We start from the raw sequence: 14,007 nt of genomic DNA on the forward strand, positions 1-14,007 counted from the left end.
TTGCCTGCAAGAGTTGGCAAAAGAATCGGTCCACCGGTGGACGGATTGCCTGCAAGAGTTGGCAAAAGAATCGGTCCACCGGTGGACGGATTTGTGGACAATCTTTTGCAACAGGAATTCGTCCCCCGGAGGACGGATTGCCTGCAAGAGTTGGCATAAGAGTCGGTCCACCGGTGGACGGATTTGTGGGCAATATTTTGCAGAAGGAATTCGTCCCCCGGAGGACGGATTGCCTGCAAGAGTTGGCAGAAGAATCGGTCCACCGGTGGACGGATTGCCTGCAAGAGTTGGCAAAAGAATCGGTCCACCGGTGGACGGATTTGTGGGCAATATTTTGCAGAAGGAATTCGTCCCCCGGAGGACGGATTGCCTGCAAGAGTTGGCAAAAGAATCGGTCCACCGGTGGACGGATTTGTGGACAATCTTTTGCAACAGGAATTCGTCCCCCGGAGGACGGATTGCCTGCAAGAGTTGACAATAAAATCGGTCCCCCGAAGGACGGATTGCCTGCAAGAGTTGATGAATGATTTGGTCCACCGGTGGACGAATTTCTTGACAATGTTCCGTTCCCTGGATAACGGATTGCCTGCAAAAGTTGGCAGTACGAACCGGACCAACTATGGACAGTTTTGAAATTATAATATTTTGTTTACTTTTTCCGGCAGAACCATAGAACAAAGTGGCCATGTCCAGTGTGGAAGCGGAATGGAAGGGATCCGGAATTAGGGGCCAGCGTCTGCAAAACTTTATCGGGACGCTAATCTGGCGGTCGGTTTCGAGGAGCATCGGATGCTGCGGGAAATGGTCTGGTTGAGAAAGCGAAGTTTTCCAAGACGACCGGTTCGAATGGGGACAGTGAAAAACAACCAGGATCTTTAAACTTGGGCGACCAAAAGCCATACGACCCATCACCATGCATACCTGTTAATGTCCCGACAGCGAGTAACGGTTATCAAGAATAGAACACCAACAATGACCAACAAGGCCAGAACCGGGCCAGAATGCTGCCGACGAGTGTGGTGAATCAGCCACAGGTAAGTGTCTTGAGCTAGGTCTTGAGTCCTTAATCTTCTCAAACAGATTCCGAACTGTTTTAATGCGATTTCTGTCTTCCGCTAGCGCCTAAAGCCCAGGTGGGACTTCGCTGCATCTTGTGACACGTTCGTTTTGAATTCGATTCTGTTCTACACGTTTGATCACAGGATGAGAACATTCAAATCTCGATCATGTTGGACACGGACGGATATGACCCGTTGCTGAGTCGTTTCTCGTTCTTCTGGCAGTCCGACTCGACGTTGTCCATCAGGTGACGAAGGTGTGTCCCATCAGTATTGCACAACATCTAAATCTGTTCTAACTCGACCTTTTTCAGACAACCAACTTATACGAAACGATGAAATCCAGCAAGAACCGAGCTGCAGGCAAATGTGGTACGAACGGCCATCCTACTCGTTAGAAACGGGTTCTATCAATGTCACCGATCTCAGTAGACGGCAGCGGCAACGATCAACTCCTCCACCGGCTTCCCGGCGGTCGGCGTCCAACGACACGCTTATGTGCAAGTTGCAGCTCTACGACGACGAGGAGGCCAGCACTTAGCTGGAGAAAAGTGAACAATGTCATGGCCCTACGGCTCGTGTAACTTTTGGTCCTGGAACGTAATCCTTGACCTCGATATAGCTGCACCACCCAACGCGAAGCAGTCTGCCGGAACCAGGAAAGATCGTGACCATTTTCCCCAAAGAACCAACATTGAGTACCGTGAGAAACTATCTTGCACGAAGCTTTATTTTATAAAATATGTCCTGTCATTATATTTTTGTAATTATTATCAAATAATTCAATAAAAATGCCGTTTGGTTGTTTATCAATTATTAACTGCAATTAGTTTAATTACTAATTCAAAGAAAACCCCTGAAAACGCCCTTAAGTAGGCAACCTCTCAACCGGTGAAATATTTCCCCACGCTCGAACTCGACAAATCACGAAAATCATGATTTTGCCAGTTCGACCCACTTTACCAAAAAAAGTGTTATCCGAGTTGAACTCCAAAAATCATGATAATTACCATTTTTTTGGTTCTTTTTGGTAAGCGTGTGCATGGTCATTTTGTCGTCACTCAAACCAAACAAACAGGGCCACAAACGGACGAGTGATTGTCAGGCACGTTACACATTTACACACGGCAAATGACTATAATGACGATTTCGCCGCCAGGAGGGACGTGATTAATATATTTTCTTCTGTTCCCCAAAGCACGAGTAAAACTGCTCAATCTCGAAAATCGTGCTTTTATGTTGGCAATTACGACGATCACGATAAACAGTTGGCATCAGCAATGACAGCACGTGATCTTGCACTAATATAATCTTTGTGAAACTTTCGTTACCCTTCGCTTGGAAATCAATAAAAAATAATGAAAACAAAAAAATACACAGCCATGTGCATCGGAATTTCTTGAACGTTGCACATGTTCGTTTGCACACATGGCTGATGAATCATGCCGAGGGAACGTCCGGAGAATACGTCAACATTCCGCTTTGTAGAAATCCCACAGGAAAGTTGGGGCAATCTTTGAGCAAACCCCAACACTGTAGCTAATGCAAGGTACAGCAAATAACCAAGTATGCCTAATTAAAATGCACATCTGTAGAAGTCTGGATTTCTTATCATAACAAAACTGCGAGAGTAGCCGTTCTGGCCGGACACGTTTCTTGCTTGGGAAGAGATATTACTACAAACAGCGTTCTGCTTAGGCAGACACATTGCGCAAATGAGCAACAATATAAGTTTAACTGATCGGTTTAGTGTTCTAAACGTCGTGACAACAATTATGATCTTCGACACTTTTTGACGTAAACTTTTTTGCATAAAGTATGTTGTCTAAATTTTTTGATATTATATTTTTAATCTTAGTTTGTCATTGATTACTTTGCACAGATGTTCTAGAACAAAACGCGCTCTATTCACAACTCAAACCGATAATCCGCTATATCCAACGTCGTCTCTTCGTACTAGTTCAATCCAACCTCCACAGTCTACTCGTGCGCAGAGTCGCCGCGGGAAATATTATGAATGAAATGTAACTGGCTACGCACTGTTAGAACTGGTTCTGACCCGGCAAGTTTATTAAACGCCGAGAAAAAAAGGAACTAGTTTACTTACTACGCTCAAATCGGAAGTAATTTCCACATGCATCGCACATGAATGCATGCATGCATAGTGCGCCGTTTTGTCTGCAGATTTGTGTCGCACACACGCGTCGAGCACCGTTGCTCTCGTTAAAGATCTTGTCTTGGTCACACCCTGCCGTCGTCGTCGTCGACGGAATCTGAGTCACGACCGGCGATCTGGTTGTTGACAACCTCGTTCAGTGTCACAGTGACGCAATGGCCCATCCACCAAGAGAGGGGGGGTCCAAATTAATTGGTTTCACCGTTTGTTGTTTGTAACGTATACCTTAAATGACAAAGATCATTATCGAGGTTCAGAAGACACCAAAAGTGCATTAAAATCATTGAGTGGTACTTCCAACCGGAGAAGTACCAAAAGTTGTGCGAAGAAGCGCGAACTCATTAAGACCTAATTAGTTCAGGACGGGTTGGGGCCAGTTTGATGTACCTTGCGGAAATTGTCTGGTTTTTTAATTGAGGCTATTGATCTTGGGTCATACTGGTCTGGTGACGTACTTAACTGGGGTCACCAAAAAATGTTTTACCGTTAACTTTAAATCAAATTTGTACCAGCCTAATGAAAAAATGAAATCTCGATTAAAAAAAATGCAATAAAAACATTATTAAGAATTTTTTTAAATGATTTTTTCCTGACTTTTTGAAAACTTTTTGAAACGGTCTTACTTTAAGATTTTGATCCTTCATGAACAATGCTTTTTCTTAACATTTAAAAAAAGTTTCCCTTAAATTTCATACCTAACAAAATTTTTTGATTTTTTTTTTCTTAAAAAAAATAATTTTTGGAAAATTGTCTAATTCTACACACATAAAATCCTTCTGATTTAAAATTTCGACTTACATTTATTTTCAATTTTCAATTCAGTTTTTATTAAGTAGATAATCAATTCACAATGTGTTTAACTATTAAGCATAATAGAGTTTTGGAGGTCCTTTCAGCTATGTGTTAATATAATTTGTCTAGTGACACAATTGTACATTACTAAAGGGATAATCAAATGTAGGAAAAAATTCTTTAAAAAAACCTACACAATATACTTACATTTAAAAAAGCCAAAATATAAGATTCGTCTTAGCCACGAACAAAAAAAATCATCATGCAAATATGTTTTAGGGGAAGGTGGGGCAAGACGACCATATGGGGCAAGAGGAACAATCGCTCGTACGGCTGTAATATTTACAATTTTGATTATTTCCAGTATGAGGAATTGTTGCTAGCAGTGCTATTAGCTGATTCTACTACCACATAACCGCCAAAACGACGTAAACGCCACGGGGCATAATATTTAATGAAGTTTTTATTAAAACCTTTGTTTTCTAATAATATTTGGAAAGTACAAAATAAGGCTTAGGGTTCGTTATAAGGCTCATTTTATCAAAATGCTATTTTTCCTAGATCAGTAGTGTTCCAACCAATTATTTGCACCTATTAGAAAGTATAATTTATTTTTTGGTTATTTTTGTTGAGAGCTTTTAAAAAATCTTGTTAACATGCCAATTATTCAAAGTTATTTTGGGAATTAAGAAGCATAAATCATGACACAAAAACATGTTTTGAAATTGTTTCCTCTGTTTGCAAAATAAAGGGCTAATTTGAACAGATCGATCATCATCGATCGATGAGTCAACCAACGATCAACGAATCCCTTCAAGCTTCAAGTCATCATCCTCCTCGTTTATCCAACATCAATCTGCTGAGCTGCTCTCATCGATACACCTTGAAACGTAACCTACCTACGCCCGTAGGGTCAGCGCTGAAACCCTCATTAACACATATATCATCGCGGTGTATTACCCCTTTTGGCTTTTAAACGGTAGGTATTTTCGCTGACATACGACGTTAAACTGAAGAATCAGTCTCAGTCTTTCCAACAACCGTATGATGTATTGCTGCTCAAATCAACGCTGGGGTGGTCTTCTACAAGCGGTACTCACCATAACGAGCTTCTCATAACTTCATCGTGCGACGAAACTCTTCGCTGAACTAAGGAAGGTCGCACCGGGTGTAGATGAAATGCAGATCAGCTTCATTGTTGGAGTGATCCTCCGGGGATGTCTTCATCAGCATGACCCTGATGACTCCTCCGGTTGGCGGTGAAACTTCAAGAACAGTCTGGCTTTAGCTTGTAACGAAAACGTTCAAAGAAAAGCAGCTCTAGTACAGTCGATGCTTTGTACTTGCAGCTTCCGCACAAAAGCGGCACGTTTGTGAGAAATGTCGCATTTGATCAAACAAGATCGAAATAGCTCTGCAATTATCTGAGCATTGACATTCCTTGAAAGATAATGCAGAATTCATGAAACGTTTTTGAAACTGAAAAATATAACATTGAACTTGACGTTCAGGACAAAGTTATCATCGATCACGTACGGCCTTATCGTGCTAAATCGATGTTCAAACTATTGGCATGTCCGCTATAGATGCTCCTCCTCCCCCGCAACTTTATCGATTCCTGTTCCAGAAGTAACAACTTCACGTCCGCACGCACGCATCGCACTTCCAGTAACGATCACGCATCAGTTTCACGCAATAAATTACGCGCGACTGTGCGGCGAACTTACTTTTATTTTTCATTTGCATAAATTAAGCCATAAATATAAAGCAGGCAAAATTGCGGCACCGCGCGACAGGCGCCGGCCATGTGATTCGCAAAATAATTAGCGCATTATCCTTCGCAACCAGCACGTGCTGATGCTATACGGGCGAGCGGGTTCAATCCGGTCAGCTGCAGTTTCAGAGGTATACCTGTGCCGGCAGGGAGGTGGTGCAGGATACTTTACTGTATAGGCCGGTTAGGGTAAAGACCCTTGCGAGGCGTGTTGGGAGCTGGGAGCATGAAGAGTTGCTGCAGCTATATATATATAATTGTATTCGGAGCACACCCTCGTCGCTATGCTACACTATGGTACATGAAATGGACAAAAAAATTGAACACTGGTTGAAAAAAATGACCACGTTAATTTTTTTTCGAAGAATTACTGAAATTTTGTAATTTTTCAACAGAAGCACAACTTTAACAACGATGGAATGCCTTAAATTTGATTTTTTTTTTCAAATTAGACTTGGCATTTGGAATTTTCTTTATTTTTATGAAAAGAAAACAGACTTCAAAAAAGATTCATGGAATTTTTACCTTGTCTACACTCGTTTAAAGCAGAAAATTTAACAAATACTGCTTTGTATAAATAAATAAAAACATAACGAAAAATACATTTTTTGGTCATGATTCGATTATCCGAATTCCCATACAAACCTTCGAATAATCGAGGCTTCGGATAATCTAGTCTGGACTGTATATTTTTTCACAAACAGCTCATGCTTTCCATTTAGAAAATTAAAAGCAATAAAACGTTTGAAATTTGTCCATACTAATTTAGGATTTTATTATGTAAACCTTTGGAAACATTTTTTTAAATGCCTGACTTTCTACTAGAATTCCATATAATCATAAAAAATCATAAATCTAGGGATTTGAGAGTTAAAATCCAAATCGTACTCGATGATACTCGCCAAAGAGTCACTCAGAAAAATTGAAACACTAAATTGATATTATTTTCTCCACAATATTTCTCTAACCTAAAATATGACTTCAAAAATGATCCAAAGTTTTCTGATTTTCTGTAATCTTAGATGGTGACAAAAATGGTAGTATCTACGAATTTATGAATTTTGACATTCTTAATTTTCAAATTTTTGAATTAATTTTTTAAATATTTTAATTTCATTTTTTTTGGAGTTTTAAATTTAAGATTTTTTTAATTATAAATTTAATTTTTTTTTTAAATATTGAGCAATTCCAGCTCAAATCAGGATTTTTTCTGGTACTTTTGTACCCGACCCTCTCCGATTTCAATGAAACTTTGTAGACATGTTATCCTAGACCTATATAAGCCATTTTTGTGTGTATGGAGCCAATAGTACTCGAAAACAACATTTGAGAAGGGTGTAAGGTATTTAAATATTTTTGTATTTTGCAATTTAAAAATTACTGTAAATCGAAGCCGTTGCGTCGTATCAAAAAGTGGTCAAAGTCAAACTTATAGGAAATTGGACGAGCTTTCTGAAAAAAATACACTGAAACAAAAATACACGCCACTTATATGAGATTTTTTGATTTTTAAGTCTAAAACTTAAATTTAAAGGTAATGTCACGATTTTTTTTTTGGTTCAAAATTTTTGAGGAAATAGCCTAAGATGTTACCAAAAGTCTGACGAAAATGCAGGATGGTATGTCTCTCCTAAAAAAAGACAAAAATCATTTACTAAAACTGTTTTTTTGAAAAGTGGTCTAAACGTCGAAATTTTCAAAAACCGATAGTGGGAATCGATTCCCCAGATAATTTTACATAAAAGTCTCCATATTGACCATTGTCCTATGTCCAATTCTTGGGAAGATACAGCGGTTTTAAAAATAAAAATGTTGAAAGAAAGGGGTTTTTGGTGGTTTTTGGCAATTTCTATATGACAGACTTGGTTTTTCAGTCTCGTAAATATTTTTACCGGAAAGCTCGTCCAATTTCCCATAAGTTTGTCTTTGACAGCATTTCAATTGGATGTAAGGGCTGCCAAAAACCACAAAAAAAACATTTTTTCAACATTTTTATTTTTAAAACCGCTGTATCTTCCCAAGAATTAGACATAGGACAATGGTCAATATGGAGACTTTTATGTAAAATTGTCTGGGAAATCGATTCCCACTGCCGGTTTTTGAAAATTTCGACGTTTAGACCACTTTTCAAAAAAACAGTTTTAGTAAATGATTTTTGTATTTTTTTAGGAGAGACATACCATCCTGCATTTTTCGTCAGTCTTTTGGTAACATCTTAGGCTATTTCCTCAAAAATTTTGAACGAAAAAAAATCGTGACATCACCTTTAAATTTAAGTTTACGACTTAAAAATCAAAAAAAAACTCATATAAGTGGCGTGTATTTTTGTTTCAGTGTATTTTTTTCAGAAAGCTCGTCCAATTTCCTATAAGTTTGACTTTGACCACTTTTTGATACGACGCAACGGCTTCGATTTACAGTAATTTTTAAATTGCAAAATACAAAAATATTTAAATACCTTACACCCTTCTCAAATGTTGTTTTCGAGTACTATTGGCTCCATACACACAAAAATGGCTTATATAGATCTAGGATAACATGTCTACAAAGTTTCATTGAAATCGGAGAGGGTCGGGTACAAAAGTACCACAAAAATTCCTGATTTGAGCTCTATTTGAAAATCAGATTTTTGATTTTTTGGATTCAAAAACTATAAAAATCAACAAAGTTTTGATTTTTTTAATGTTTTGATCTTATTTTTTCTCAATAATGCTTTAATTTAGAAAACAATATTTCTACGGGAAAAATCCCATCTAAAATTCAAAGGCGGAGAGCCAGCTCCAGTTACGTCCAATCAATCTTATATTTGGAATTAGAGCTCAGTACGCCCACTGAAACAAGTCCCAATAAACATTTTTGTTGCTACTGTCTACATGTTTTGGAAAAGTTTAAAATATGATTCAGAAGATTAAAAATTAAAAAGAAAACTAAATAAGGTTTAAAAACTCAAAAATTATTATATAGGTGTTCAGAGCCGGTAAGCAGATGTTAAAAAGTAGTTAAGTGTAATAATAAATTTATTTAACAAATCCACAACAATACTTAAAAAAATACATAAACAATCATTTTCTGAAGAAAATCAATTATGATTCAGTAACAACTTCTAAGCAGCGATGGAATAATCATCATCAAAAAAAAATCTTTGGATGTTCATCAAGAGAAAAAATCCGAAGGGAGCATGGCTCTCCTCTCTCGCGCAAGAAAGATCGGTAAAAGGAATCTAAAAAAATCATCATCTTGATTATTCGGCTGAACTTCTTTTTCACTAATACATTTGCAAGTGTAACGTCACACGTCGAAAAATGACCTGTCACATTTTGTAGATGGGCAATGTGTGTAAACAGAGTGAAATAAATGATTTTAGATGGTGCTGACAAGGAAATTCACAAAAAATCATCAGCAGATTGATTTTCTTGGAGAATTTCGGGAGCGATTTTCTTTTGCGTGATTCGCATCCTCTCTCTTTTGCGGGTGAAGAAAGTTCGCAAATGAAATTGGTTGTTTTGCGATTATTCCATCCCTGCTTCTAAGAAATCGAAGTTTTTGCACTCATCAAAAAAAAATATAAACTTTGAAAAATATTTGCAACGGCCTAACTATGTACTATGTATTTTCAGCAAAAAATCCTAAACATATGGTGTCTTGGGGAAAGTTTATCCTAATTTAATGAAGGTTCTACATCCAAGAAGGGCCATCTTCATATAGGTGAAAAACGGAAACAGCATGATTTTTTAATACAAACTTCGAACGATGAGCTCAAATTTGGAATTTAGCCTAATAATGGGCCAGCCCCGAGGATGCCTGGATTTTGCCCACCCTCAAAATAGCCACAATCTTATTCTCTTCACACAATTCAATAGTTTAAATTCCACATTGATTAATTTTTTCTTATTTTAAATCGCGCCTTGCATATGATTTCTACCCGACCACTAGCGTTCATCCTTTAGAACGTGACTACCTTAGTTCCGATGTGACACCACTCAGCACTCACTTCCTCCATCAGGCAGTACGCTGCCCGGATCGGTCAACGAACGCCGCTCAATCACCCATTTGTACTGGTTATACCTAATCGATGCAGATTTATGATTAGACGTGTGACCGTGTGAAGCAATACCGTATTGACGACTCAATTTATGAAAAATATACAGTTGGGGGTACAAATTGTACCGATCGGCTTGTGGTGCGTGACAAAGAGGTGATTGAACATAAAAAATTTAAAAACTCTGACTCGTTTTTTTTACGATGTCTAGACAAATTACGAAAAATCCACCGAATATTTATAAGGTAATTGAACAAATCGTCGGAAGTCACCCGGCGAGGTTCCCACCGGTATTACAAAGTAGATCTTGATGATGGCAGCTTAGTTAGCAATACGTTCACACCTCGCTGAATCGCGATGGCCACGCGCTGTTGCACAGTGGGCCCAGGAAGCGAAATTCACCAGGAAACAATCGTTCACGTTCTGGTCGTGGGATGGGTTTGGTACCAATAACTGAATACTTGATTTGGCACATTTTGGTTGCGGGGGCTTCGGAACAATTTTGAGAATTTTTGCTTAGAACGATCATTATGCACCTCACCAGATTGTCTTCCTCCTGCGATTCTTAGTCAGTAACTTGTGCATGGTTAGATAAAGTTGATGGCGCTTGCGCCAGCCTGTCTGGGAGTGCGACACAGGTCACATCGTTGGATGGAACGCCAGTGCTGTTGATTGCCACCATTGCAGTCGTATAGAATATAAATGGCTTAGCATTAATAGATCAATAATATTAGCATACATTAGTTTTAACGAGCTCTGTAATCGTCAAACGGCATCGAGTTCTCGCGCGTGCTTTGTGTGTGTGTTGCGTACGAGTGAAAGGTTGTAAATAATTTATTTGCTCAAAACTCGTTAGTTCCGATGTACGCTTTGGTGTTCATTAAATTGAATTATCTGATTTGCTGTAAAAATGTACATAAAATGTTACGTTTTGTGCTTATTTAATTTTAGCAGTCTGAAAAAGTCCAGTAGTATTTGAAGAGATAAAATTCTTCGTTATAAAATGAATCAAATGAATAAAATGAAATTGCCACTCAAATCCCATTTTCGAATGCCAGACTTTTCTAGTGCCTTATAACAGGATTTTTTCACTAAAAAAATGGATGCAAACTGTTTATTAAAAGTCAGCCGCACATTATTTCTAGTATTGACAATTTTAGTAAAAAAAATAGAAACTCAACAACAAATTTAAAAAATATACTTGGGCCATCGAAGCACACATAATTTCTACAGTAAGAAACTCAATAATACATGAAACTTTAAAATATCAAAGAGTTCATTCGAAATAACATTTTTTTTTATCAAATTTCCTTTTTAATTTTATGTATTTTAAAATTTAAAAATAGGAATCCAAGTTGATTTATTCATTTGTCAGTAAATATTTTAATGTTTAATACAAATATATACATTACATCTTATTTAAAAGAAATTTTGAAAGAGACACAGTGAAACCTCGATGGTTTGACACCGATTGTTATCAAAGGTAGCGTTCGTTTATTACGCAACGTAGTTGAGGAGGGGAGGGGGGATCGTTGGCTGTGTGTTTCATACATTAAAAAAAGTAAAAGTGTTGATCAAGCTTGACCATTTCTGAAAATATTTGTTCCGAAAGCATAAGAAGATTTCCAAAAAAATTGGTTCAGAGAAATTTTAACAATTGTTGGAGATACAGTCTCCGAAAGAAAATTACACAAGAAAAATTGGCTTTTCACTAAATCACCTAAATATCGTTGAATTTTTATATGACGATAACCTAGTAAATTCGTATCGTATATCATGAAATTTTTCGAGCTTTTGAATACAAATATTTTCAAAATTTTCTAATAAGTCCTAACATTTGATATGGTCAAAAAAAAAAGTAAGGGCCTTCGGACCTTTATATTTGTATTCGAGAGGAAACATTCACGAAACATTTAATTTTGGACATTGAAAATCGGACGCATATTTGCTTTTTATTTGATGATAGTCAATTAAGCATTCAACTTTTTTGCTGAAAGAAAGTCTGAATACCTACAACTTTTCGGAAGACACTACACAGCTAAAAAAGTAGATAATCCAGCTGCGTGTAAAAGACCTGGGTGTAAAATAAATATTGCATTATTTTATGTAATTTTATACCCTAAAATATGTAGCCCATCAGTATGGGAAACCTACTTGACCGAAATGTCAAGCTCATATATGCGTTTATCCTTACAGCGTTTCATCGGTCTGATGGCCGAGTGGGCTAAGGCGCCAGTCCTCACTGTTGGTGCTGGGTTTGATTCCCGTCGGTTGCTGTTTTTTATTGTTTTTGCAAAAAATGTACATGCAGTGTGTAATACTTAAAAGTGTTTATTTTGACGAAGGTGATGTGCATGCTTTTGCATGCGATTTTACCATCGGATTTTTTGCTGTGTACACACAATCCCCGGTGGTTGGTAACTTTTTCGTTTGACACTTTTTTAGTTTGTACCCCGTTGGTTTGTCAAAGTCAAACTAAAAAGGGACGAACTTTTTCACTTTTTACACGGCACTCACGAACACTATCAAAACAAACGTTTGGTAGTGTGTGTGAACTCCGTGTAAAAGGGGTGTCAAACTAAAAAGTGACCCCGTTCGTTTGCAAACAGTTGGTGTCAAACCATCGGGGTTTAAGTGTAAATCGATCGAAAAATCCTTTCTCCAGATCAGAGATAGGAGAATCTTCATCAAAAGAAAATCTTTTGACGCTCATCAAGAGAAAAAATCAAAAAGCAAAACACCATCATCTGGATTATTCGGCGGAACATCAATTTACTACTACACTTTCAGATGTAACGACACACGTCGAAATAAATGTATTTAAACAAAAACGATAAAAAAAAGTCATTTAAGTGTGCTAACAATGAGATTCACAAAAGAGTATCTACAGTCATCCCTCATATTCGGAACAGTTTACAGATCGGCCAATGTTCAAAAAATCATAGAAAATCGATAATTGAACTTAATGAGTCTCTTTTACCTTCATTTGAAAGCTTTTCTTGCGATCTTTCAAATGCTGTATCGAACAACCTCAAATTTTAACTTTTATATCAAGTTTTTGAAGAAAAACTTTGACCCTTGAAATCCACAAATTCGGAACACTTTTTTCTTACGGATGTAAACAAACTTTGGATCTCTCCAGGAGTACATATTTTCTACAAAATAATGACTTAACACACTGCAACCAGTGAAACTCAAGCTTAGTGATGTTTTATCCATGGTCTGATAACTTTTTTTGTGAAAATATGAGTTAAATTCAGGTGTTCCACAATTGTGGGAGGCACAATAACATCCCATAATCACGGAACAGGCAATTTGGAGGCAGTGTTTTGCTGCTCAGCATAAAATAGTCTTGAATTGATGTTTTTTGATCAAAACTAGTGAAATAGCAAGATAATGTCCAAATGCAGGTCCTAAAAATAGTAGGGTCGACAAAAAAGCTGCATTTGGCATGCTATTGACAAATTATCACAAAAGTGTTCCGAATTTGTGGGTGTTCCGAATATGTGGGATGATTGTACTGATTGATTTTCTTCGAAAAGTTCAGGAGCGATTTGCTTTTTCGTTTTTCGTCTCTTCTCTCTTTCGCTAGTTAAGAAAGTTCGCAAATATATTTTGCGAATAAGTCCATCCCTGCTCAAGGTAAAGATTTTTTTGATATTTTAAAAGCCGTTTTGTGTTGACAGCTGCCAACATTTTATAAAAAACTTATATAGACGAACTAATGATGCAAAAAAAAATAAGTTCATTCTTAGGAGACTTGCTCAACAGTTTTATTAAAAAGTTACCATCAAATTTTTAGTATTTTTAAGCAAAATTTTCTTCACATGTAAAAACCTTTTGATAAAAAGGCATAATTTTGTGTACAAATAAATGTTTTCAATATACCAAAAACACTTTTAGCACCCATGACATGATCAGACCTTCCGCATGATATCTTAACTATTTAACATACGAAAAAAAAAATACAAAAAACGAGACTTCAACAAACGTGCTTCCAACGTGCAAAGAGCTTACTCTCATCAACTGTTTTTCTTTCACTTTACTTTACCCAGGGATCCCAACTGCCCCTCGCTGGAGAACGCAAGCGCCCTCTCGCAGACGCAGCTTCTGTCGGCGTTGACTCACGGCTGCCGGTACGACCGTCTGGAGCGCCCGATGGCTTGTA

The 14,007-nt window shown here is 37.5% G+C and overlaps 1 protein-coding gene across 1 annotated transcript in view; it reads left to right on the forward strand.

The window, feature by feature from the left end:
• The window catches only part of LOC6042124 (pH-sensitive chloride channel 2), a 33,068-nt gene that overhangs the window by 11,391 nt on the left and 7,670 nt on the right, over positions 1–14,007 (forward strand). The window contains exon 2 of the mRNA XM_038254905.1: positions 13,895–14,004. Within this exon, the coding sequence (XP_038110833.1) occupies positions 13,895–14,004 (110 nt within the window). The remainder of the gene's footprint in view (positions 1–13,894; positions 14,005–14,007) is intronic.

Source organism: Culex quinquefasciatus, chromosome 2, assembly GCF_015732765.1.
Source record: "Culex quinquefasciatus strain JHB chromosome 2, VPISU_Cqui_1.0_pri_paternal, whole genome shotgun sequence".
NCBI classification, from domain to species: domain Eukaryota; kingdom Metazoa; phylum Arthropoda; class Insecta; order Diptera; family Culicidae; genus Culex; species Culex quinquefasciatus.